The 24,531-nt window shown below is 47.5% G+C and overlaps 1 protein-coding gene across 1 annotated transcript in view; it reads left to right on the top strand.

The window, feature by feature from the left end:
* Positions 1 to 24,531, top strand: part of HDAC6 (histone deacetylase 6) — a 219,371-nt gene that overhangs the window by 33,497 nt on the left and 161,343 nt on the right. The window contains exon 3 of the mRNA XM_085629603.1: positions 9,012 to 9,152. Within this exon, the coding sequence (XP_085485729.1) occupies positions 9,012 to 9,152 (141 nt within the window). The remainder of the gene's footprint in view (positions 1 to 9,011; positions 9,153 to 24,531) is intronic.

The following is a 24,531-nucleotide window of genomic DNA, read 5'->3' as shown; positions in this document are numbered from 1 at the left end:
ATAAGGCAGTTTGAATCACACTTTGCTGTCTCATCCATTCTTGTTGCTAGTTAACAGAAATAAATGTTATCTTCCCACTGTTTTACCCATGCACAGCCTGAGCAGGAAACCACTCGTTTTTGAAATCACTTGTTCCTGAGTCTCATAGAACATGCTATAAAGTCCTTTTCATTTCCACTTTGCACCATCAGCAAAGAAAGAGTAAGTGGTGGGTGTGAGTTAGCTGGAACTAAAGTGGATGCCTTCTGTTAGGATGGAATTGTCCCAGTCATAGTAAACAGGAATGTACTCCTGCCCTGAGGGACCTGACTGCAAGTGAATATGGTATTATGAGTTTATTTCTCCAGCTGGCCCTTTTATCTCGTTTGTGCACTGAGGTGTAAGCATGTCCAAGGTCCAGAACTTGGTCTGTGATCTAGAGGTGCACACTAAGCATGCCCTCTTTACTGACCTGGCACTATTGCCCAAGTCATTGGTTGTTGGCATAAAGCGGTGGTGGCAACGCACCAGTTTTTGTGGATTAATTGTCCTGAACAGACCTTATTTCTGTTTCAGGGGAGTGCTACCTACCGGTCCCACTCATGTAAAGTTTTGCTTAGATGTAACACCCACTCCCTGGTGCTGACATTAGGTGTGCCTGTCGAGTGCATGTACGCATGGTTAGTTCATGGCACGATTATGGTACTGTGGTAAGAGTATGGGACCAAGGGATTCATTCTTGATTGCCCATGGTTAAGCATGACACAAGAGAAAGGGTGGATACAGCTTCCCCAGATGGTAGTTGTGAATTAGAGACCCAGACACTGTATATATGTATGTGGTATATCTATAGCGCAAACCTAGCCAGAAGGCAGCGAAGTGCTCAAAGACCAGCATACATTTAACGAGTAATATGAAAGGTACCTGCTTTGGGGGCTGTTAATGCATTCTGATGTAGTGTTTTTTAAAGAGGTTGGTATCCAGCTCTTTCGTCAATAGGAGCAGCAATTGAGGTGGTCCTGATGTATATGGGGATGTTAGTGAAATCCTAAGTGCATAGATAGAAAAGATTTGCAGCCTTGTTTTTTCTTTTTTTGCACTTCTTACTGTGCAGTCTGGTGGTGTCTTGGCTGCAGGTGTGCAGAGTACTACCAGAGATGGTGAGCTTGTCTGCAAGGTAAGGAGGGGGAGCTGGTTGGGATGGGTTTGTTAACGATGCAGCTGTTTTTGAGGATGGTGCGGGTCAGCAAGGAGAGCCAGTGGAGTTCTATCAGGACGGGGGGTGATATGATTATATTTCTTCAGGCCCTACATGAGACTTCCTGCAGCATCAGCATATAGGATGCCCATAGGGAATTCCAGTGTGACATCAGGGAAAATATAGAAAAGAGAGTTACCAGTATTCAAATGTGAAAATATGAAGGCTTGAACAGCAGCACTGAAGTTTCTTTCTGGAAGAAACTGTTTCACTTTTTGTAGAAGAGAGAGCTGACACCAAGCTGTTTTTGCATTTTAGCAAGATGTTATGTGAGGGTACGTTTGGTGTCCAGGTTGAATCCAAGTGACTTGGCATGCACTGAAAGATGGCTTTCAAGTTGTCAAGGTTCATGTCATTGAGTCATTTTTATACTGTTTCTTGTTGTTTTTTCTTGGAAAATAAAATGAATTCTGTTTTGGTTGGGCTGAGTTCAGGGAGATGCAGAACATTCAGGTCTGGATGATATGCAAGCAGTGTTTGAGGCGTTGCATGTCTGAAGCAGAAGAGACTTTCAAGTAGGGTTGTGTATCATTGGCATATGGTGAATCTTGATGCTGGCATCTGCAATTTGAGCACCAAGCAGCTCCATGTAAAGATTAAAGACAACTGGACTGTATCAGACCCTCGGGGGCTCCTCCGGTAATGGGGATCTTTTGGGACCTGGAGGTGCCCATGTGAACAAACTGGTGTTGATTGGAAAGGTAAGAGGAGAATGGCCAAAGGGCATTGCTGAGTCTCCACGGTATGTATGAGGGTGGGGTGGTAGACTGTTGAAGACAGCTGAGAGACACGGAAGTAAGAGAGGGAGAGGCTGGGCTACCTTAGAAATTCTACGAGTAAACTTTTAGCATGGATTGCTGATTACATTTTCCTGTGGTCTGTCGTTTGATGGATGGTAGGGGAAAGTGAGTGAGTATTTGTTCTTGACAAAGGACAGGAGTGTTTCATACAGTACTCAGGGAGCTGTTATGCTCCATGGCTGGTGTCTTCATGAGGTGAGGGTACATCATCTGAAGTCTGTGTAAGCTGTGAGTCGGCCTTGTGCCTACTACCTACTCAGAGGGGGAGGAGAGTGCATGGCCCTGACCAGGAGAAGCACAGCTGTGTTCCAGGAATGTCAAGCACCCAGAAGAGCCGAATTGCACTGAAAGCAATACTTTAGCCAACCCAAACTGAGAGGTGTCGCATGGCCTTCCTGTGTGAGGTGTGTATAAATCTGAAGTAACAGCATGCTATTTACCGCTCCTTAAGCATGACCGAAGTGGGACTTGTGCTGGCGCTGCCTGGAAAAATGAACACCGCCACCATAGCATAAGACCTGCTTCATTGCCGCGATGCCGCAATTGCCAGACCTGCGGATTACTCCTGCTTCTATGTCTATTCCCAGCAGGCTGATGGAGAAGTGAGGCCACCACCGCCGAGCCCACTTTGCTGAGAAAGACGTAGAAGGCGTAACAGCGAAAGTAGCATTAGTGAGCTGGTACCGAGTTGCATTCCAGCGAACGGGTATCACAGGACTGAGATCAAAAGACTGAGACTCTGTAGCTTGAATTCTTAAACCTAAAACTGCCTTTAGGAGAATAACAACTGCGAGTGTGAACTTTGCTCAAGATCTGAATAAACGTACCTAAGGAATACCCACATGATAGTTGCTTGCACAAGCTGCTAGTAAACTCGCGCTTGTGCCCAATTATTACATATGACCTTTTATTTCTGTTAGAGCACTATAGATACTGAGGGGCGCCACAGGAGCTGGGTTAGACAACTATGCAGAGTGTGAAACATGGCTAGAGCCCATAGATGAATTTGTAGAACCCTGTCATTGATTTCAAGTTAACATGTGTAGTCTTTAGTTTCACTATGACATTAAGGTACTTCTCTTTTTATTAAGATAAGTACGGGGCTGGGCATTTAGTTATTGTGTCTGTTGTTTAACTGCATGAGGCCTACGTCTCTGCCCCCACACTATCTCTCTGAGAAGCATTTGACTTTATGCAGTCTCTACCCTGAGAATCAATTGTGGAAAGGGTGCACTTGGACCAGTTTACAGGGCCAGAGCTAGTCTAATGCCAGGACCACAGAAGCAAAATACCTCAACCTCCATGGTTGTGGTCCAATAACCCCTACCTGACCTTTGATCACATCTTATCAGGGACTGACTGATTCACTGAGCACAGTGAGCAGTCCAGTAGACTCTAGTAATAGTACACAGAAAGGTATAGAACACAAAATTCCCAATTTGCTGTGAGCTTTCACCCCCCTCAGGGGGTTAATCAGGCATACATTACTGCTCTCAAAATTATATCATTTGTTATAGATAGGAAAATAAAGGGTTGGACGGAGGACCTTAGGGGTATGGAATGAAAGTGTGTTGAGAGCATCCAAAATGTGGTGGAGTATTAGAGTGGGAACAGCATGAAGAAGAGAGTGTTGCTCAATGGTGAGTACGGTGAGTTATCAGCAATAGAGGGGTACCAAGGCCTCAGTCGAGCCTAAACCGCCAGAAAGTGACGAATGGATTATAGAGCCGCCACGTTGGTAAATTGACAGAACTGTCTTGCTTAAAAGATGCTCAAAGGAGATGTGAAGGTAAAGAGAAGGCAGGCTGAGGAGCAAGGTAAAACTCAGGAGGGCGAAGTTGATAGGTCTTGCTGTTACTGGAGCTAAAGCAGAGCACCGTTCTGAAGCACAAAGTAACTATAAATAGCATCATAAAAGATTACGCAAGCAAAAACCAGCCCGAACAGTTGTTTGTTTTCCGTCCTCCCCGTTATTGAGTCAGCAAAATACCATTGAGAGGTCATTGAGCTACAAAGTTAAAGTCAGGCTGACAGCTAATAGAGTGGAACTAACAGAGACACTCCCGGTTGTTTGTGTTCTTTTTTGCATGCCTTTGCTTTCCTAATCATTGGAGCAAAAATGTTCTGCACCTCCTTCTTGCTCCACAGGAAAGAGATGTGGCATGCATACTTGTCTGCTTTTTGTCGCGTCTAGAGCCACTCTAGCATTGTCATACTTGCTGCACCCAGTACAGTTTTTTTGGTGGCTACTATGCCATCCCAGGTTCGTGTAACATATGTATTGTTCCGGTCAGCAGCCTACAGGTCCCTACAGATTCTTGACCATGTAGGAGGAGGGCAAACATTCATTGGCAGCTTATGAAACGAAGCCCCCCTGCACATGCATTGGTGGGTTTTTACTAATCAGATTGTCTTTTTGACAACATGGGCCAAACCTACACAATCAAAGTTTGACATGAAACACTTTAGTAAGTTGCAGGGTACTTGAATCCCCCAAAATAAAATACCATAGACTAGTTGTTAAGGGAAAATAAATATATATAATTTTTAGGTCACGCCTGGCGTGGGCTGCGCACATGCGCATTCTTGCTGGCGAGATTTAATGATTTGGGGTATTTTCTATAATGGGCATTAAGCCCCGCCCCTCTTTTCCATTGGCCGGCATCACCGTTTATGCTAAACGGTGGCCAGCCATTGGAAAAGAGGTGTTGGTGACGTTTTAGTTCGGCTTTCTGAGCCGTCCCATTTGGACGGGCTCGTCTGCTTTCCTTCTGCCGTGAAAGCTTTCTTATCTGTATGGGGCCATGTGTTTCACAAACATGGCCCCATAAAGACAAGAAAGCTTTCATGGCAGAAGGAAGTGAAAGCAGACCATGCTTGTTTTACTCAGCGCCACTTCTAAATTTGTTCAAACGCTTGTTGCGATATTTGGGTTTGTATATCACAGCGTTTACAGCCCAATCCCCTCATCTGCTCTGTTGACAGCATATGTTGGCGACCGACCTAACAACCCAACAAGGCTCGTGGCCGACTGTTTAAACGGATGCGTGCATGTATGTGAAGGGGTGGAATCAGCTTGTAACTCACAAAGCACTCTTACGAGGCGGCCATCTTATAACGTGGAGGTTTACTCTCATGAACAAACGTCCTCTGCGGGGAACAGCACTTTTTAAAATGTTGTTTGTTTCTGGTTTCTACTGATAACGCGAGTTGACATCACATAAATGCAATTCAAATCGTGATAATAGTACTTAACACAACAGCGCAGCATAACTAGAACGATAAACAACTCGGAGCATATTCAAAAGAAAATGCTAACGTCATTCCTTTTAAAGTTACTTTCTTGGATTTTGATGGCTGTGTTAGTGATAGGTTTGTTTTCAAAGGTGGTCATCCTTGTTTCGGGTTTGTGTCTTGGTGATACTAACCTGTGACGCATGCGCAGTCCGCGATCGAGGACATTCGGGAGTTGAAAATGGCTGCCGAGGAGCCTGAGCTGGTGTACCTCGAGTAAGCATTCTCTGTGATCGTGAATGTTCATTGCCTGTGGTTCTTATTTAGGAAAGTAGGGGTGTCGGAGAGCGATTGGTAGTCAGGCTAATAAGGCATTGGAACAGAAGAACTGTGTATTCTGTGGGCAGAAAAGGTGAAACTGGGGGTTGTTTGACAAATGGGAGATGTGGGCAGCTTTGCTTTGCCTTTCACTCCAGTCATGTGAAGCCTCTAGTTACGTTGTTGATATTTTCGGGTGCCTTCAAAATATCCGAAGTAAATGAAACCAGTTAAACCTTCCTCCTTTTGGTCTCTAGTGGACCATTTCACTTTCGACGCCTTGGATACCTCATTCCGAATTGTGACATGGGCGCATGGCAGATGACGCGATGCAGTGAACTAATGAAAACTTGGGAGGTTGACGTTATTGTGCAGAACTGTTTTATGGGGGTAGTGATATTTAAGTTATATGTGCGCTTTGAAAGCCAATGAGAGAACCTTGCACAGGATTATGAGCAATGAAAGACCACTTGCGTACAAAGAGTAGGAACTCTTGTTGGCTAGCTTACCGAGTAACTCATTTTGTTAGTACGTTCCCATTAACAACGTAATTTTGTTAACGACATCAAAGCATTACATTTCTCTACTGAGGATTTTTTTAAATTTGAAGTGCAAACATATTACAGGTCTCAGAAACTGTGTATGAGCACAGCGCAAAGTCTTCACATGTAACATCGAGCGAGCCGAAAAACGCATTGGTTACTTTCTAACATTGTTCTTCATCTAATATTTTCCGTATAACCGAATAAATAGGAGTACACTAACAAACAGTCCCAAACCTGCTCTCCCCTGCCCAGGTATGTCAGTGTAGTTCAGGGTACTGAGCAGTTCGCATCTCAGGCCAGCAAGCGACTGCCAAGTGCACTCCAACTCTGAAATGGAAGGCAGGGGCCAGCAAAGGTACCTCAAATAGTGTGTCACCTCCCAACCAGCAAGCAGATAAAACATATTTCTGCATACAACTAGAGGGCCGTAGTTAGGGGTCAAGGGTTCATCGTGGTGGGTGCTTGTACTGCCTGTAAGTTTACCTCGGACACCAAAAGCTTGATACTGAATGGTATGCACATTAAATAAATGTCCATCTCTAATTGCAACACCAGAAATGTCATATACTGTATTACCTGTCCGTGCAATAAAACATACATTAGACAAACTGCAGTTTGTTAAAACACGCATTTTGCAACATTGTTCTAGAATTCGGTGCCACACCCATGGGGCTCCTATGGTGCAGCACTGTATTGGAATGAACCATACAGAAAATGACCGAGTATGGTTTGTTTGATTTGTGGTAAAGCAGGGACTGAGTAAAGAACGGATAGAGAAGACTCAAAACATGCAAGAAGCAGGGCCGATCGAAAAACGTAAAACAGTAGTGACTGGGTTGAATGACTTAGATGAAATCTGGGCTTTAATTACTTAAGTCTCTGCAAGTTGGTTGATTGAACCTTTACTAGGAAGGACCCCAGGACACATTGCTTTATACTATATAACTGTCCAGGGCTCATTGCAGTACAAACACTGATATGCATTTTTACTATTAACTTGGGTTACTGTCACAGTAGATTTTTTATCTGTGACATTGGTATGTGCCAGATGTGCTAAGCATAACGATTGTTTGAATGTCATGGAAATGTGATGAAGATGATTATTGTATTTCTTTTTCTTCTACTTACAATTCCTGCTATGTATATGATCACATGGTAACAGAACAAGCATTGGCATAGCCAATAGATCTAGCCTTTGGGACCTTATAAGTATTTAGTTATGCAGCACAATATCCTTGGTGCAACAACATCAACTGTTGCATGGCTAAATACTTATAAGGTACCAAAGGCGAGACTTATTGGCTATGCCAATGCTTGTTACCTATTGGTGTTGTATTCTGGAGATTCCTCTGTTATCTAAGGATATCAAAGGAAATAACTGGCTCATAGCGTATGTTTAGCCAAGCAGTAGCTTGTCCATTGAGCTGGAAAAAAGTGGTTTGAATCAAGACCCACCGAATCATAGACTAGTTGCTGTTCACCTCAAATTGATGGTCTAGTGCAGGGGTCTCCAACCTTTTCTGTAACGAGAGCTACTTATGGTTAATGAAACTCATTGAGAGCTACTAATATTATTAGTGTTGTAATAGTGTCCACATCAAACAAGTTTGCCTTGGTCTCCAACATAGCAAGGTTATTACCGGCAGTCACCTCAGTGCATCAGGCATGGTTGCCAGCAGTAATGTAATCAAGAGTTTGTCCATATGGAATGCCTCTACATGGGTATGGTTACCACCTGGTTGTTTTTATACCAGCATGACTGGTATTTTAATGTCTTGCCACAAAACAAATGTAAAAAATCACCTGAAGCTGGTACTTTTTCCCCTTTATCAGTACAAATTTTAAACTGTAAATGTTAGAAGAAAACCCTTTAAAATGTGTTTACAGCTGCCGTAATGACCCCTCACTGATAACTAAAGTAAACAAAGGCCAAAAGGGCATGTTAAAAAGAAATACAGACATTTCAAATAAAGTTCTGCTTAAGAATCAGTTCTGGGCCTTTGCAGAAACTTAAAATGTGAGCAGATGGCCTTTTTTGTTTCTCTGGGAAAGATGACAACCCTATACCTGGGAAATACATGACAACCTTGGCTTCAAAGCCTCCAGTACCAAGGTAATAATGTAAAAAGTCTCCCCAGTGCCACATGATTTATCACTAGAATATCAACTTGTGAGTTCTAAAAATAAACACATTTTCATCTTGAATACATAATTTCAATTTTGATATATGTATATTAATTAAGCCAAGCAAACACTTCTAATTGTATAAACCCTAGCTGCACACAGAAGCGCTACTTACTTATTGGAGAAGCCTGGTCTACTAGTTGATAAACTGGCCTGCATACTCATCTACTTTTCAGTTTCCTTTGAGACAGTCTGTTTATCTATTTGGCAATGGTGCAGCATTGTGAAATGGCCAAAGATGTGATAGTTAAGGCATCTGCTGGCTAATTTAACTTTGTGCAGATGGGACACAAACATAGGCTTTTGACCGAGTGCCAGAGAGCAGTTCGTCTGTAAGTAGGGGATGAATAAATAAAGGTATGTGGCAATGCCTTGCTGTAGCCACTAGGATATTTTTATTTTGTATTTGTCCTGAGAGAAGGGTAATGTGTATGAAATTGTAGCGTTCCAGGGGATGGTGTCGGTCTTTATACAGTTGTGGTTGGCTTTGTACTTCTGTCCTGTGGAACTTATATGCTTCTGCTCTTAGCCTGCTCTGCTGGGCGATGTCCACTACCTTGCCCAATGCCTATTCCCCCACCCCTGACCTATGACATTTATTCGGTCTATGTTTTCTATTTCGCCCTGCCTATCCTCCCCTGCCCATGCTTTTTCTCTTACTGTCCAGCTTTCTCTCCTCTGTGTGTATCGCAGAAAAAGGGAGGAAAGAAGGCAGGCCAGCCTGCTCCCAACCCGCAGCAGAGGAGCCAGAATTTGCAGGAGACCAGGAAGAAGGGCAAGATGAAACTGAACAGGAGCACTGATGAGGATATTGTGGCTCAGCTTCAGAGATTGGTAGGTGTTTTTTCCTATTTCTGTTCCCTGAAAATGACTGTTTGACTTACCTCCCTTAACAGTTTATTTTGCCTTTGTGATTATACTGGCTCCACGGGCCCCTAATCCCTTTAGACTCCACCAGCGTACTACTGTAGAAGTTACTAGAAAGCAGGGCTTGTAACACACGCCATGTCCTGTTGTTTTGAGTGGCATTTCACCTGTTTCCCTTTGATAGATTATACATTATGCTGTAAATATGAAACTCAGGAACATCATTTTTATTGTAGTTTGTTGTTCAGTCCTGTATATGTTGTCTGCTGGATTGCAGTGGGATTCCGAGAGTGATCTGTTTCATGGTGTAGATAACTTGGAAGGATCTGGTCAGAGGTTAAGAACCCATGGCCCTGTATCAAACCTGGCTAATCTTCAGTATGTAAGCTTGCATTTCGTTTTCAGCAAAGGGAGGACAAGTTTATGGCAGGCGCAGTTGTTCATAAGCATATGTTCGAGGCATATGAGCTGCAGAATATATACTTTTGCATAGATCGCCATCTAGTGTTGGGCTCGGATGTTTGCACTTTGTTGATGTATTGGAAGAAGTTCTTTGTAGTCACGAGATAGGGGAGTCCTTCTTAGGACGATAGTGTACATGGGCATCGACTCCATCCTCCGATTGTTTTTTTCCGCCATCGGGTTCGGATGTAAATTGCTACGCTCCGGGTTGGTGTTGTACTCGATCCCCCTTTGACACGCAATACCTCACCACTCGACGGTATTGTTTTGATCGCGTTCCCCTTCGACGCGCATCTCAAACAATTCATCAAGACCTTCGATTCCAATCGTCGACGCGGGCCGTTGGGCCTATTTGCGCCATCAGGCCCTGCAGTCAATGGAAAGAACTCCGTTTAAAAAATGCCCCCTGTCTGGTGCTAAATTTCCACACACCGGTCTCCACGAAGTCTGTAACCTTTGCCTCTCTCCAGAACATGAGGACAAAGACTGCGAGGCCTTTGCTTCCTTCAGATCAAAGAAAACCATACGTGATCGCCGGGCTCGAAGTCACGTAATGTCTCAATCAACTACCTCGGCGCCGGATGATATCTTCGATGCAGGCCCTTGTTAAATGGTAGTGGCAGTTTCAGTCGGTATCCTTTCAAGTATTTGCCCGGCGGTAATCGCCTCTCATACCACTCGATAATTTACCAATAAAAGAGGCAGGCGCTGGAGACTGGAAGGCAGGAAACAAGGTTTTATTCCGTCGGAGCAGAACACATCAGATCAGACAGCAAGGTATCGTCACGAGGTGCTCTAACTGCATCTCTGAGACCTGGTCTCTTATACACTGGTTTATTGCTTTATTATACATAGTACATTCTTGAGATTCCCTTGATGTGCGGGGAAATATCCCCTGAAGCCCCGGCTCAGATCCGATCCCACACATGGTTACAGTAGAGGTTCCCACCCTACCCGCAGTGGGAGATGGCTATCGCGCAGCAGGGAATTCCGCTAATTCCCGGGGGTGTGTGCAACCGGCCGGGTCTCAGGGGGTAGGGGCTTTGATTCTACTGTAATCCCTTTGATGTGGGGTGTTTCCCTTACAGTGGGGGCAATAAACTGCATCCGTAGGGCTAGGTGATGGCCTGGGACCAGTTCAGACAATGGGGCGCAGGGGAAGGGGGGTTATCAAAGGAGAGGCATGACCCTGTATGGGTTGTCGGTCGGAAGTGGTTCTGTAGCAGGGTCGCGCAGAAGGAGAGGGTTTATGGCCTGTATGAGAGAGCGGGGGGTGGCCGGCGCGCGGGGGATGCTCGCAGCGCCGGGGGGAAGCGCTGGCGATCGAGAGTGAGCGGGGAGAGAGAGTGGGGTGCCTAAAATGGCGGCCGTGCATTTGCTATGCGTGGCGCTGGGGAGAGGCAAGATGGCGCAGATAATGTTCAGTTTGCACGCTAAATTTCCACAGCCCTCCCTTTTAACATGTCTCGCCAGCTTGCCTAGTTTGGATCTATCCCCATAATACCCCGTACCTCCACCTCATTCAGAGCCTTCATCCGCTCAGTTTCAAAGTCCAAAGTCTTAGGGCAGATGCAGTTCATAAAAAACGAACATAAAGGTGGCAGACACTGAATCCCCAAGCAACATCCACATAGTATCATGATTGGTATGAGGATAAATGAAAACAGCCTCCATCCCCAACCTTTAATAGCGTCCCAAAACCAACTCCCCAGCGACCATTCTTCTTGTTCTTGATGGACCTCTGTGGACAGTCTGTGGAGGTGTTCAATTGCTTTGTAGACTGAGGGTGAGTTATCCGGTATGTAGGTACAACAGCTGGACCCAATGATGCGGCATGCTCCTCCGCGGTCAGCCAGAACCACATCTAGAACAAGGCGGTTCTGGAGAGCCACCAGGCGGACGGCCTGAAGCTCAGCGGTGTTGTTGGCGAGGGCGCCAGCTGTAATGTTCATTGCTGTTTCGACCGCCTGGGTTAAGTGGCGGATGGCACGGCTGTTTGCCATCGGACCCCAGAGCGGAACAAGACCCTTTACTGCGTCCATGAACTGTGCTCTGGTGGAGTCGGTTTGTACAATGTCTTTGGCACGTTTCTGTCGGTGATGGTTTGCTGGAGCCACATACGTCGGAGGAAGGACAAAGGCGATGTAGCAGGTGCCTCCCCAACCTTTCGGGAGCCAGGTGTAGGCCTTAGTACCACACACGAAGTACATATTCGGGGAGGCAACAAAGGAAGGTGGGTCAACTGAGTCCAATGTTCGGGTGATGTGGCAGGAGCTGTGGCCCACCAGCTGTGCCCCCAGGCCTTCGAGGCATACAGATCCAGTGATGTTGATGACGGACAGGGCCACTGTTAGGGTGGCGGCTGTCCGTTTTCGGAGGTAAGAGAAGGTGGGTCTGGCTGGATTGTTGAACACTTGCATTTCAATTCGTTCTTTGGCGGGGATGTCCATGTGAAAGGAAGTGTTCGATCTCAGAGGGCAGAAGAGGGCGGAGGTTCTACCAGTTTTGTTCAGCCAGAACCCATGGTAGAAGTGTGACATGGTTCTGCCGGAAGTGGCATTGTCCTTGTAGCTCTCCTGCAGGAGGATCAGCCAGGCGAGGCAGGAACCATGGACGGAAAAAGGTGAAGGGATGAAGGGGATTGAGTGCCCAGTGGCATGGGGCAGCAATCCACAGATCCAGCAGTTAGTGGCGTTGGTGGCAAGATTGTGTTGGTGGAGTAACTGCACAAAAGAGTTATTCCAGAACTCCTTACGCCTTTCTCGGAGTTGGGGTGAAAGTGAGATCAGATGGTGTTCTTTCGTGGTGGTAGTTTGAACGGTAGTCAGCAATGTCTTATGAGCGGGTGTGCTCTCCTCCATGATCCAGAAGGTGACCACGAGGAGAAGGCAAAAGAGAAGGGAAATGAAAAGTGCTATTGTCTTAAAGCTGTGCATTCGGTCAGTCTTTGAGTTTTTGAAGTGGATCTTCGGACGTCCGGTTGCTTCCATCATCTTCATGTCGGGCGCTTCCATCACCTTCAAGAGACTCGGTAGCGGGCAGAACCACAGACTTTGTTTTAGTTTCTCTCCTGGTGGCCTTTGAGGTGCCTAGGCTACCGTTCTGAGATTTCCACTTAGCCTGTGGTCTGCTTAGCCGAAGTTCTCTCCTTTCGTCGCAAGTTATACCCTTCTTTGGATGGCACAGTGGGATCGGGATATTCAATCAACTCAAGTGTCTCTGTATCCGGGCAGCGGCTCAGGGATGGTCGGTCTTTGTCCAGAAGTTCCTCTTGGGCGGTGATGTTGTCCGTGGTTGTCAGGGTCGGTGATACCTTCTTGCAGTGGTGTGCGTGCAGCCAATTGCGTTTCCCCTCCACTCGAAGAGCTGTTCGGGTGGTGATCAGGACTTGCAGGGGGCCCGTCCACCGGGGCTCCAAACTCTTGGTGCGCTGGAAGTTACGCACTAAGACGAAGTCACCGGGTTGGATGTCGTGTCCCGGGCCCCTGGAAACATCGGGAATGGCGTGCAGCACCTGCTGATGGATAACAGACAACGTTTTAGTTAGATTGTACAGATAATCAGACATGAGGACGTCCGGGACGTCGTGGATGGATGTCGGTTTTGGTGCAGTCCAAAGGTTCATGGGCCGCCCGAAGACGACCTCGTAGGGGGTTAAGTGGTGTTTGGTGGGGGTGGAACGCATTGATAGCAATGCTAGTGGGAGAGCGTCTGGCCATCTTAGTCCTGTGGTGGCGACTATTTTTGCTATCTTAAGCTTCAATGTGGCATTGTGTCGCTCAACCAGGCCTGCAGATTGGGGATGGAAGACCGCATGGAACTTCTGTTTTACACCCAACCCTTTTAAGATGAGTTGGATAACTTCGGCTACGAAGTGGGGGCCATTGTCGCTCCACAAAATTCGACAAAGGCCGTATCGGGGGAAGAATTCCTTCAGCAGTACTTTTGCAGTAGTCATAGCGGTGTTGTCATGGGTCGGGTAGGCTTCCACCCACTTGCTGAAGGCACACACAACGACAAGCACATACTTTAAACCTTGGCACCTTTCTAGCTGGACATAGTCCATTTGTAGGACTTCAAAGGGGTGATTGGGGACCCCAAACCCTCCCCGGGGTACAGCGGTTCCTTTCCCAGGGTTGTGTTGGAGGCATACTAGGCATTGTTGGACCAGACGTTTGGCTGAGTCTGATATTCTGTCGTTGTGCCAGACTTTGGAGATGAGTTCGATCATGGGGGCAGACCCTATGTGTGCGGGGGAGTGTGCCATGGTCAGCATGGGGATCAAGTATGAGTCGGGTAGTAACCATTTGTTCGAGTCTTTAGTTCGCCAACAACCGTCATCGCCCTTCAATCCCACCCGGGCCCATTCAGTTAATTCGTGTGGTGTGCTGGCTAGTTGGATATCCCTAATCGTTTCCCTAGCATCCTTCCATTTCTCAGTTTGTGACCTGGTCACGTACATGTGGGTCGTGGACCTATTCTCGGCTGTGGTTCGGGCAGTAATGTCAGCTAGTGCATTTCCCTGACCTATAATGTCTGTCACCTTCTTGTGTGCCTGGCATTTGATCACAGCTATCCGTGTGGGGAGGAGGACTGCTTCGGTCAGGGCAGAGACTAGATCTCCATGCAGGATGGGTGTGCCATGAGAAGTCAAGAATCCCCTCTCTTTCCATAAGAGCCCGAAGTGGTGAACTACCCCAAAGGCATACTGACTGTCTGTGTAAATGTTTGCGGTTGTCCCTGCTGCCAGGATGCAGGCTCGTGTGAGGGCAATTAGTTCAGCCGCCTGTGCGGATCGCTGTGTGATGCGGGCTGTCTCAACAACTGTTCGAGCTGTGGTGACTGCATAGGCAGCTGAGGTGGTGCCATCAGGGAGCTTGATGCATGAGCCATCCACCCACAGTTCTCCGTCAGGGTCCGGGAAGGCAGTATCCCGGAGGTCAACCCTACTCTTAGTTTGTTCGTCGGTGAGGGTCACGCAATCATGTATAGGGGATGCATTGGGGTCAGCGTCAGGGAGAGGTAGTAGAGTAGCTGGATTCAGAGTGGTGCATCGTTTCAATGTGATATGGGGCGCAAGCAGAGTCAGTTCATACCCAGTCAGTCGTGCGCTAGTCAGGTGTTGAGTCTTGGTTTGGTTCAGGAGGGTATCAACAGCATGGGGTACCAATACTGTGAGGGGGTTCGAGAGCACGATCCCCTCACTTTGCCGGATAGAGACAGCAGCGGCGGCTACTGCTCGAAGGCAGGCGGGCAAAGCTCTGGCTACGGGGTCAAGAGTGGCAGAGAAGTAGGCACAAGGGCGTTGCTTAGGGCCTATGGACTGGGTTAGGACAGACAATGCACATCCCTCCCTTTCGTGGGTGTAGAGGGAGAAAGGTTTAGTGTAGTCTGGGGTTCCTAGGACTGGGGCCGAGCAGAGGGCGTCTCGTAATTCTTTGAAGGAGGATTGACATTCAGGTGTCCAGGGGAGGGGGAAGGGGACATCCTTAGCCAGCAGGGAAAGCAGAGGCTTTATGGTAAGACTGAAGTTTGGCAACCACTGTCGACAAAAGGAGGTGAGGCCCACTAGGGATCGTACTTGCTTCTGAGTTTTGGGAACAGGGGTTTCTAGGATGGTTTGAATTCGGTCAGGGGTAAGTTTCCTCCCGTCTTTGGATAGTAGGTGGCCTAGATAAGTTACCTGGGGCTGGCAGAATTGCAATTTCTTTCTGGAGACCTTGTGACCGTTCTCCGCAAGGAAGCGGAGGAGGTGAATGGTGGCTGTGACGGCGAGAGGAGTGGTGTCGGCCACCAAAAGAATGTCATCAACGTACTGTATCAACACCACTCCATCGGGTAGTTGGACTGCATCCAGTTGCCTCTTGAGGGCTTGGCTGTAAATACTGGGACTCTCAGTGTAGCCTTGGGGTGCCCTGCAGAATCTGTACGAACGGGCTTTTAAAGTGAAGCCGAACAGGTAGCGGCTGTCTGGGTGGATGGGGATGGAAAAGAATGCGTTCTTGAGGTCAATAACAGTAAAGATGGTGGCAGTGGATGGAATCAGGGTGAGGATGGTGGTGATGTCTGAGACTACGGGGTACTGGGGTATGACTACTTTGTTAACCTCTCGCAAGTCAACAATGAAACGGTAGGCTTTCTCATCCCCCTCGCCTTGCTTCTTTACAATGGGTAGGATAGGGCTGTTGCAAACATTACTGACTACTTCTTCTACCACTCCTGCCTCGACCAGGGACTCGATGATTTCCACCAATGCCTTCTCGCCTTCGGGTGATATCCGATACTGTGGAAGCTTTGGGAGCACTGCGTCCGGTCGGACGGTTATGTGTACCGGGTCGATCACCATGCGCCCTACATCTGAGTCGGTTTTAGCCCATAGATGTGAAGGTAATGTGTCGAGTAGGGACATATCAGCATCGGTTATAGAGAGCATACGCCGTGTGTGACAGGGTCTGGACAGATCTGGGTTATCGTGTAGGATGACTCGAACTCCGTCTGGGGAGCATCTGATGGTGGCTCGAAAATGCTTTAGCAAATCAAGTCCCATAATAGCATCGGGGGTGTTGGAGGAGAGCAGAAAGGTCGTGTCAGTGGTGTTGTCTTCTAAGTCAAAGGAGATTGGTGTTGATAAGGGGTTAGTGGAGGGCGTTCCGTCAAAGCCTATTGAGGTTACGTGTGAGCCAGACAAGGGTGCCCTAGGAATCAGTCGTTTAGATAACGCACTACGTGTCGCCCCAGTATCTACCAGGAATGGAGATTTTGTGCCCAAGACCTTAGCGGTGACGTAAGGACCTTGCTGGTCAACACGGAGTTCGACTGGATCCCTCCCTTGCCCCTGGCGGTCCTATGCGAAGTCATGAGTGCTCTCATAGTCGGACTGCTGACACTGGTTTTGGCGGGGGCGATCAAAGGTGTTTGGTCTGCCTGGCCTGTCGTTGATGGTGTTGTTCGTGTGCCCTCGTCCCTGTCCTCTATTTCTGGGGTCATATGCTGTGTCTCTGGGGTCCCTATTCTTGTTCATTTCCAGAAGGACCGGGCACTGGGATTTCCAGTGTCCGAACCCTCTACAGAACGCACATTGATTTCCATCTAAGTCTCTCCGTCCGGTGTAGGGTGCAGGTGTATGGTCTCTAGGGGGTAGCTTTCTAGGGGCGGTTGGTTGGTAATTCTCTTTCGGGGGTTCCCTTCCTATGGTCACCCCTTGCAACTGTGCTATCATTTTTCTCTCCTTCAGTTCCTTTTTCTTCTTCTCTGATGCCCTATCGTTCTCGTTTTTCTGATTTTCGTAGTATTGGGCCATCTGGAGAATCGCTGCGGGTTTGGAGGCTGCCCAACTACTCTCGCTGGTCTGTAGCTTCTGGGAAACTTCCTGTGACAGACCCTTTACATAATTCTGGACAAAGAGGTGGTGTCCGGTTGCGGTGGTCATGTCTTGGCCACTGTAATCGGAAAACACAGTCTCGAATCGGGAGAAGTATTCAGACACATCTTCCTGGGGTTTCTGGCGGCAAGCCGTCACTATCGACCAGTCTACCTTTCTTTCCGGGATTAGAGTCTTCAGCTTTTGTACAATCTTGTCTGGGAGCTCTAAGATGGCTTTCGGGGGTTTCTGTCCTGGTTCTCGCTGTTTATCTATGGTATCGAGTTGTATCCAGGTATATCCGAACGGCTCAGCGTGGTCAACTTTCCGGATTTGTTTCCACACATCAGCCGGCAGGCATAGCCCAAAGAACAAGTCGATATCTGCTAACGTCATTATCGTTGAGCCTAAGGCTGTACCCAATTCAGTGTAGAAGGCAGTCGGGTTCTTTCTCAAGTTGGGTAGAGTCTTTCTAAAGGTCAAAATATCTTGCCGGTCCCACGGCTGGTAGACCCAGTTATATACAACCCTTCCCTTCGCATCTTGGTGGTTGATGTCGTCGTGTGTTCCCTGACCCCGTGGGGGGACCCAGTAGGGGGCAGCTTCTTTAATGGGCATCATGGCATCGGCCCTTCCTCCCTGGGGCTTAGTTGCTATGGGGGTTTCTGTTGTGGTGGTCTGTCCATGTTCTTTAAGGTGTCGGTAGACCTCGAGTGTACGAGTGAAGAGGTTCGTTACATCGCCCTCTCTTTCTTCCCCAATGTCTACCTTCCTATATAGGGCCGCTAAGCCTTCGGGACCTTTATCGTGGTACCTATCCTCATATGCATTCAGGGCGTGATAACAGAGCCGTACGACGAAGTGTCGTCTGCGGCTGTCGGCATACGAGTTATACACGTCTGTTATATACTCCTCACTTTCTTTTCGTTCCACCAGCGTCCCTACTATCTTGTCGATTCCTGCTCGTTCATCCTTAGTTAGTCGATTCATTCTGGTGGACTCTCTCTTTCCTATCTCATGGTCGACTGGCGTTGTGGTTGACGTTGGGTTCGGCACAAGAGGCTCAGCCGGCGCGGAGGCCGTGAGGGCCGAGGCCCTTGTACTGCTTTCGCTCGTGTTCGGGGGTTGTGGGTGTTGTACTATTGATTGGGAGGGTGCATACGGAGGGGGCATGTAAATGATCGGAGGACCTAACAGTAACTCGTCATTCGTTCGCTGCTTGGAGGACAACTCAGGGTAGAGCAAAGAAGGGGTCCTAACAGCGTACTGGCCTGAGGTTTCGGGTTCCTGTCTTAGTTTAGTTTCCCTTCTCTCTTTTATGTCTTCTTCTAACTTTCTAGCGGCAAGGTGAGCTGCCTTTCGTAATTCCTTTTCTGCTTTTACTTCTTCCCTCTTTTTCCGTTGCGTTGCTTCTTTGCGCCACATGCCGATACTGTCAAGCATAGTAGGCGTCGTCTTATTGCTACGCAGAGCTATTTCTAGCGCTTCTATCTTATGGTCGTCGAAGGATCCCATCAGTGGCCACTGACTTTCGGGGTCCTTCTTGGTATATTTATGCCACAGCTTGCTATAGGCTACGGCGACTAGTCCATATTTAGTGAACATGTCCTTATTAGGGGTGCCTTCCAGTGGAGCCGGATGGTTCACCTCTAATAAGCGGTCCGGGCAGAACCAACTACCAATCAGTGGGGAGAAGATAGGCATGATGGGTTTCAACGGGGACAAAAGTCAGCACTACCTATCTTTTCACTGCTTGCAAAGACTAGACAGAATATCTCTATTCTTCGTTATTTGTAAGCAGAGAATACCTCCAAAGAACCAATATCGAACAACTAGTGTTCGGACAATCAATCAATCAATCAATGGGGAGATAAAGATAGGCACGACGGGTTTCAACGGGGACAAAAGTCTGCGTTACCTACCCTTCACTATTTGCAAAGACTAGACAGAATATCTCTATTCTACGTTATTTGCAAACAGAGAATATCTCAAAAAGCACTATTCTTCAAAACAATCAATGTTCGGACAATCAATCAATGGGGAGATAAAGATAGGCACGACGGGTTTCAACGGGGACAAAAGTCTGCGTTACCTACCCTTCACTATCTGCAAAGGGAGAGAGAGAGAGTATTTCTACTCCTCCCCGTTTGTAGACAGCGAATATCTCAAAGAGAACAATCAATGAGCACAATCAATGAGCAATACTAGTATTTCCAGAGCATTAAACAATCAATCAATTATTTCTCAATTTGTCGTGTATCACGACCTTACCCGGACCGCGTGGACAGTTTCTCGTCTTCCGCCTCCAGCGCCCGATCGTCCTCTACTCTCCGTATTTGCCGCGGCACTCCTGATGGTTCCCAGTCAGGACCGTAGATCACTCGAGAGAGGTCTGCTCGGAACCAGTGAAGTTCGGATGATCGGCTGCCAGACGAGGGTCTATTGGGCAGGAGCTCTCCCGATCGTTGCAGTCGTTCACTCTGTCGTCGGGACCTCTCCCACTGGATCCACGTGTCGCTGATGGGCCCCACGTTTGGGACGCCAATTGTTAAATGGTAGTGGCAGTTTCAGTCGGTATCCTTTCAAGTATTTGCCCGGCGGTAATCGCCTCTCATACCACTCGATAATTTACCAATAAAAGAGGCAGGCGCTGGAGACTGGAAGGCAGGAAACAAGGTTTTATTCCGTCGGAGCAGAACACATCAGATCAGACAGCAAGGTATCGTCACGAGGTGCTCTAACTGCATCTCTGAGACCTGGTCTCTTATACACTGGTTTATTGCTTTATTATACATAGTACATTCTTGAGATTCCCTTGATGTGCGGGGAAATATCCCCTGAAGCCCCGGCTCAGATCCGATCCCACACATGGTTACAGTAGAGGTTCCCACCCTACCCGCAGTGGGAGATGGCTATCGCGCAGCAGGGAATTCCGCTAATTCCCGGGGGTGTGTGCAACCGGCCGGGTCTCAGGGGGTAGGGGCTTTGATTCTACTGTAATCCCTTTGATGTGGGGTGTTTCCCTTACAGTGGGGGCAATAAACTGCATCCGTAGGGCTAGGTGATGGCCTGGGACCAGTTCAGACAATGGGGCGCAGGGGAAGGGGGGTTATCAAAGGAGAGGCATGACCATGTATGGGTTGTCGGTCGGAAGTGGTTCTGTAGCAGGGTCGCGCAGAAGGAGAGGGTTTATGGCCTGTATGAGAGAGCGGGGGGTGGCCGGCGCGCGGGGGATGCTCGCAGCGCCGGGGGGAAGCGGTGGCGATCGAGAGTGAGCGGGGAGAGAGAGTGGGGTGCCTAAAATGGCGGCCGTGCATTTGCTATGCGTGGCGCTGGGGAGAGGCAAGATGGCGCAGATAATGTTCAGTTTGCACGCTAAATTTCCACAGCCCTAATGTTCCAGAAGAAAAAGAACCCGAGGATGAAGACATCAGCGTCTCCTAGGCAGACGAGTCCGATGCTGAGGATCAGATGGTCACTCCAGGTCAACGGATCGTGAGTACCAAGATCGAGACCCCTACCCCATCTAAAACAAAAGATAAGGCTCCAGTAACACCTTCGCCTTCCAGCTAAGGTCGACACCAAGATAATACTTCAGAGGCCTCGGCTCCGAAGTCCAAAGAAAAGCCTTAAGGCGGCTCGGGACCGAGCCAGCCGCGTATCGGTACCGAAAAACAATATCCGGCACCGAAACAAAAGCCGAAAACCAACACAGCGCCACCCTCTGTTCCATCGGCACCGAAGACGGCTTCGACGCCGAGCCTTTCGGCACTGAAACACACCGAGGCCAAGCCCTCGGAACCGAAAAAACTCCATAAATTTTCTGAGCCGAAAAAGATTTCGGACTCAAACTCCACCAAAGCATAAGGAGACAAAGCCCCTCCTAAAGCTACAGAGACTAAACCAAAGTTCCACTCTGAACCAAAATCGTTGGTGCCGAAAAAAGACAATGGCTCAAAAGAACTGTTTCAACCAGATTCATCGGATCCGAAACAAAAAACCCTACACATTGACCCTGTTACAGGTCATGTTACAACAATACCACCTAAAAAGAGGGAAATGGACACCTCAGAAGCACCTGAGGTACCCTTAAAGAGGAGAGACATAGGAACTTCACCTCTCAGACGTCCTCTCTGTCTCCAAATCTTCCAACTATACCACTTTCTTCAGCACACTCTCCACTGCTTCTGTCTTCACCTGCACCACAAGATGATGAGGATGATTTTGGGGGTGGGGATGGGGATGAAGGCCCACAAGGGGATGATGATGATGATGACATACACAGTATCCCACCAACTGACCCTTGGGATGAATATAATAATGACCCAGATGTACCCGAACCAGACTTATGCCTATCAAAACCATCCCCTCCAGACGACAACATAGGTTTTGCGCAACTCATAAATAGAGCTGCCAAATTTTATGGGGTAGAGCTACACTCAGACCCTTTGGAGGAAGATTTTTTATTAGAGACTTTTACACAATCACAAAAGTCAACAAGTACTTTACCTATGTTAAAAGGTATGATTAAACCTGCACCTGAGGTGTTTAAATACCCTGTCAGGGCTAGAGTTATCAATCCCAGGGTTTATAAAAAGTATAAACCAGCTCCAAATGATCCAGCTTATATCAAAGGGCACCTCCCTTTAGATTCCCTAGTAATGTCAAATGCCCATAAACTGGCAAATTCCCAAACAACAGGTGGTGCCCCTCCTCCTGATAAAGAATCTAAATTATTGGACGCATCTGGTAAACGGGTTGCGTCACAGGCGGCAAATTACTGGCGCATTGCCAACGCCCAAGCTTTACTGGCCGGGTATGATAGAGCTCATTATGTTGAGCTTGAGACGCTCATGCAACATCTTCCAGATCAGTATAAGTCTCAAGCTAATAATCTCATACTAGACGGAAAGCTAATTACAAGCACCTCTATCAAATGTGCTCTTGATGCAGCGGACACAGCATCTTGTGCCGTTAATACAATCGTTTTACTACGCAGACACGCATGGCTGCGCATATCTGGTTTTAAGCAGGAAGTGAAGTCTACAATTCTTAATCAGCCTTTTGATCAAGAACACTTGTTTGGACTTACTGTAGACACACCTTCAGAAAAGATTAAAAAAGACATAAAAACAGCTAAGTCCATGGGGGCCTTACAGTCACCAACTACTAGAGGTTCCTTTCGTAGCTCCTTTTATAGGGGTGCCTCTAAAACCATTGGGACAGACAACACCTCTTCTTAATATAAAAGCCCCACTCAAACCTCCTCTAACAAAGGATATTTTAGGGGGGGGGGTTACAGAGGGAATAACAACAGAGGAAGAGGTCGCGGGAATAACACCCGCACCTCCCCTACCACAAAACAGTGACTTACCTCCACTCCCCCCCAGACCATTCCACTCTGGTCGGGGAAAGACTAACACAGTTCCTACCTGTCTGGAATTCCATCACCTCAGACAGGTGGGTGAGACAAATTATCCAGTATGGTTATTGTCTGGAACTCACCTCTACTCCCCCACACATACCTCCCAAACAAAGTCTGATGTCCACAGAACATCTAACGCTTCTAAAACAGGAGATTCTCTCTCGCTTGCAAAAGCACGCAATAGAACCGGTTCCCCTACATCATCAAGGTACAGGGGTTTACTCCCTCTACTTCCTCATCCCAAAAAAAGGACGGTACTGTCAGGCCAATATTAGACTTCAGACCGTTAAACCTGTACATACAATCCGACCACTTTCACATGGTCATTCTCCAGCAGGTCCTCCCACTGCTCCAACAAGGCAATTTCCTTGCCACTCTAGATCAATTCAAAGTCCTCCCATTCAGAGTGACTACAGCACCCAGAGTCTTCACAAAATGTCTCGCAGTAGTAGCAGCTCACTTGCGAAGACAACACATTCATGTGTTTCCTTACGTCGACGACTTGTTCATAAAAGCTAAGTCACACAGCGATTGTGTGCACCACACACATAAAACAATCCAGCTGCTGCAAGACTTAGGATTCACAATAAACCTCACCAAGTCACACCTTCAACCGTCCCACACACAACAGTATTTAGGCGCCACAATAGATACTTCAAAAGCCCTTGCATACCCGAGTCCAGTCAGGATCGCCAGCATGCAAGCTCTCATAACAAAATTTCAACCTCCATTCTCACTACTAGCTCAAGTGTTCATGCAGATAATAGGAATGATGGCCTCTTGCATTTTCATCGTACCTTACGCAAGACTCCAAATGCATCCAATACAAGAATGTTTACCACATCAGTGGAACCAGGCTCAAGGTCAGATTACATATCTGGTGTTGGTGGACAGCCGCACACATCGCTCTCTGCAGTGGTAGAACACACAAAACCTTTCCAAAGGGCGGTCATTCCTAAACCCGGTTCCACAGATAGTGCTAACCGCAGACGCATCGCTCACCGGCTGGGTAGCTCATCTCTTAAACCATACCATTCAGGGCATGTGGACCCCTCAACAGAAACTGCTCCACATCAATCACCTGGAATGACTGGTGATTTTCTGCCATTAAAATCATTCCAAATACATCTCATAGGCAAAGCTGTCCTCGTTCGTACGGACAATATGACAGCAATGTACTATGTACAAAAACAGGGGGGGGGGACTCTCTGCATGCTTTCACGCCTAGCGCTAAGCATATGGAGAAGGGCCATTCCTCCAAAAATATACCTCTTAGCAGAACATCTCCCAGGCATACACAATCAGATTGCGGATCTGCTCATTCATCAGAGATAGCAGATCCATGAATGGGAACTTCATCCGCAAGTTCTTCATCCGTTTTTTCAGATGTGGGGCCACCCAGACATAGATCAGTTTGCCACACATTTAAACGCAAAATGCCCATGCTTTGCCTCCAGGTATCCATACCCATTGTCCAAAGGCAATGCGATATGGATGAACTGGTCAGGCAGATTTGCGTACGCTTTTCCGCCTCTCCCGCTCATTCCATTACTGGTGCGCAAGCTCAAACAAAAGTCTCTTACAATGATCCTGGTTGCTCCAACATGGGCCCGGCAACCATGGTTCACAACCCTGCTGGAACTCTCAGTAGTTCCACATCTAAAGTTGCACCTTTCTCTAAAGCTTCTCACACAGAACCATGGAGAAATAAGGCATCCAGATCCAGCTCAACTGAACCTAGCGATCTGGCTCCTGAAGTCTTAGTTTGGTTACTTCAATTTCCCGCCAGACTGTATGAATATCATCAAGGAGGCTAGACGTCCTACCACTAGAGCATGCTATGCAGCTAATTGGAAAAGATTTGTTATCTACTGTAATAACAACACCATCGATCTACTAGATGCTTCAATTCAAAACATTATTTGTTATCTCTTGCATCTACAAAGATGTAATCTTGCATACACATCTATACGATTACATCTTGCTGCCATAGCCGCTTACCTAAAAAACAGACACCACTTGTCATTGTTTAAGGTATCTGCCATCAAAGCATTCATGGAAGGTCTTAAAAGGATTATTCCTCCCAGAGTTCCACCCTC

This window comes from Triturus cristatus, chromosome 10 (genome assembly GCF_964204655.1).
Source record: "Triturus cristatus chromosome 10, aTriCri1.1, whole genome shotgun sequence".
Lineage (NCBI taxonomy): Eukaryota > Metazoa > Chordata > Amphibia > Caudata > Salamandridae > Triturus > Triturus cristatus.
Note: the sequence above shows the minus strand (reverse complement) of the source record. Positions and strands in the feature narration are given on the sequence as shown.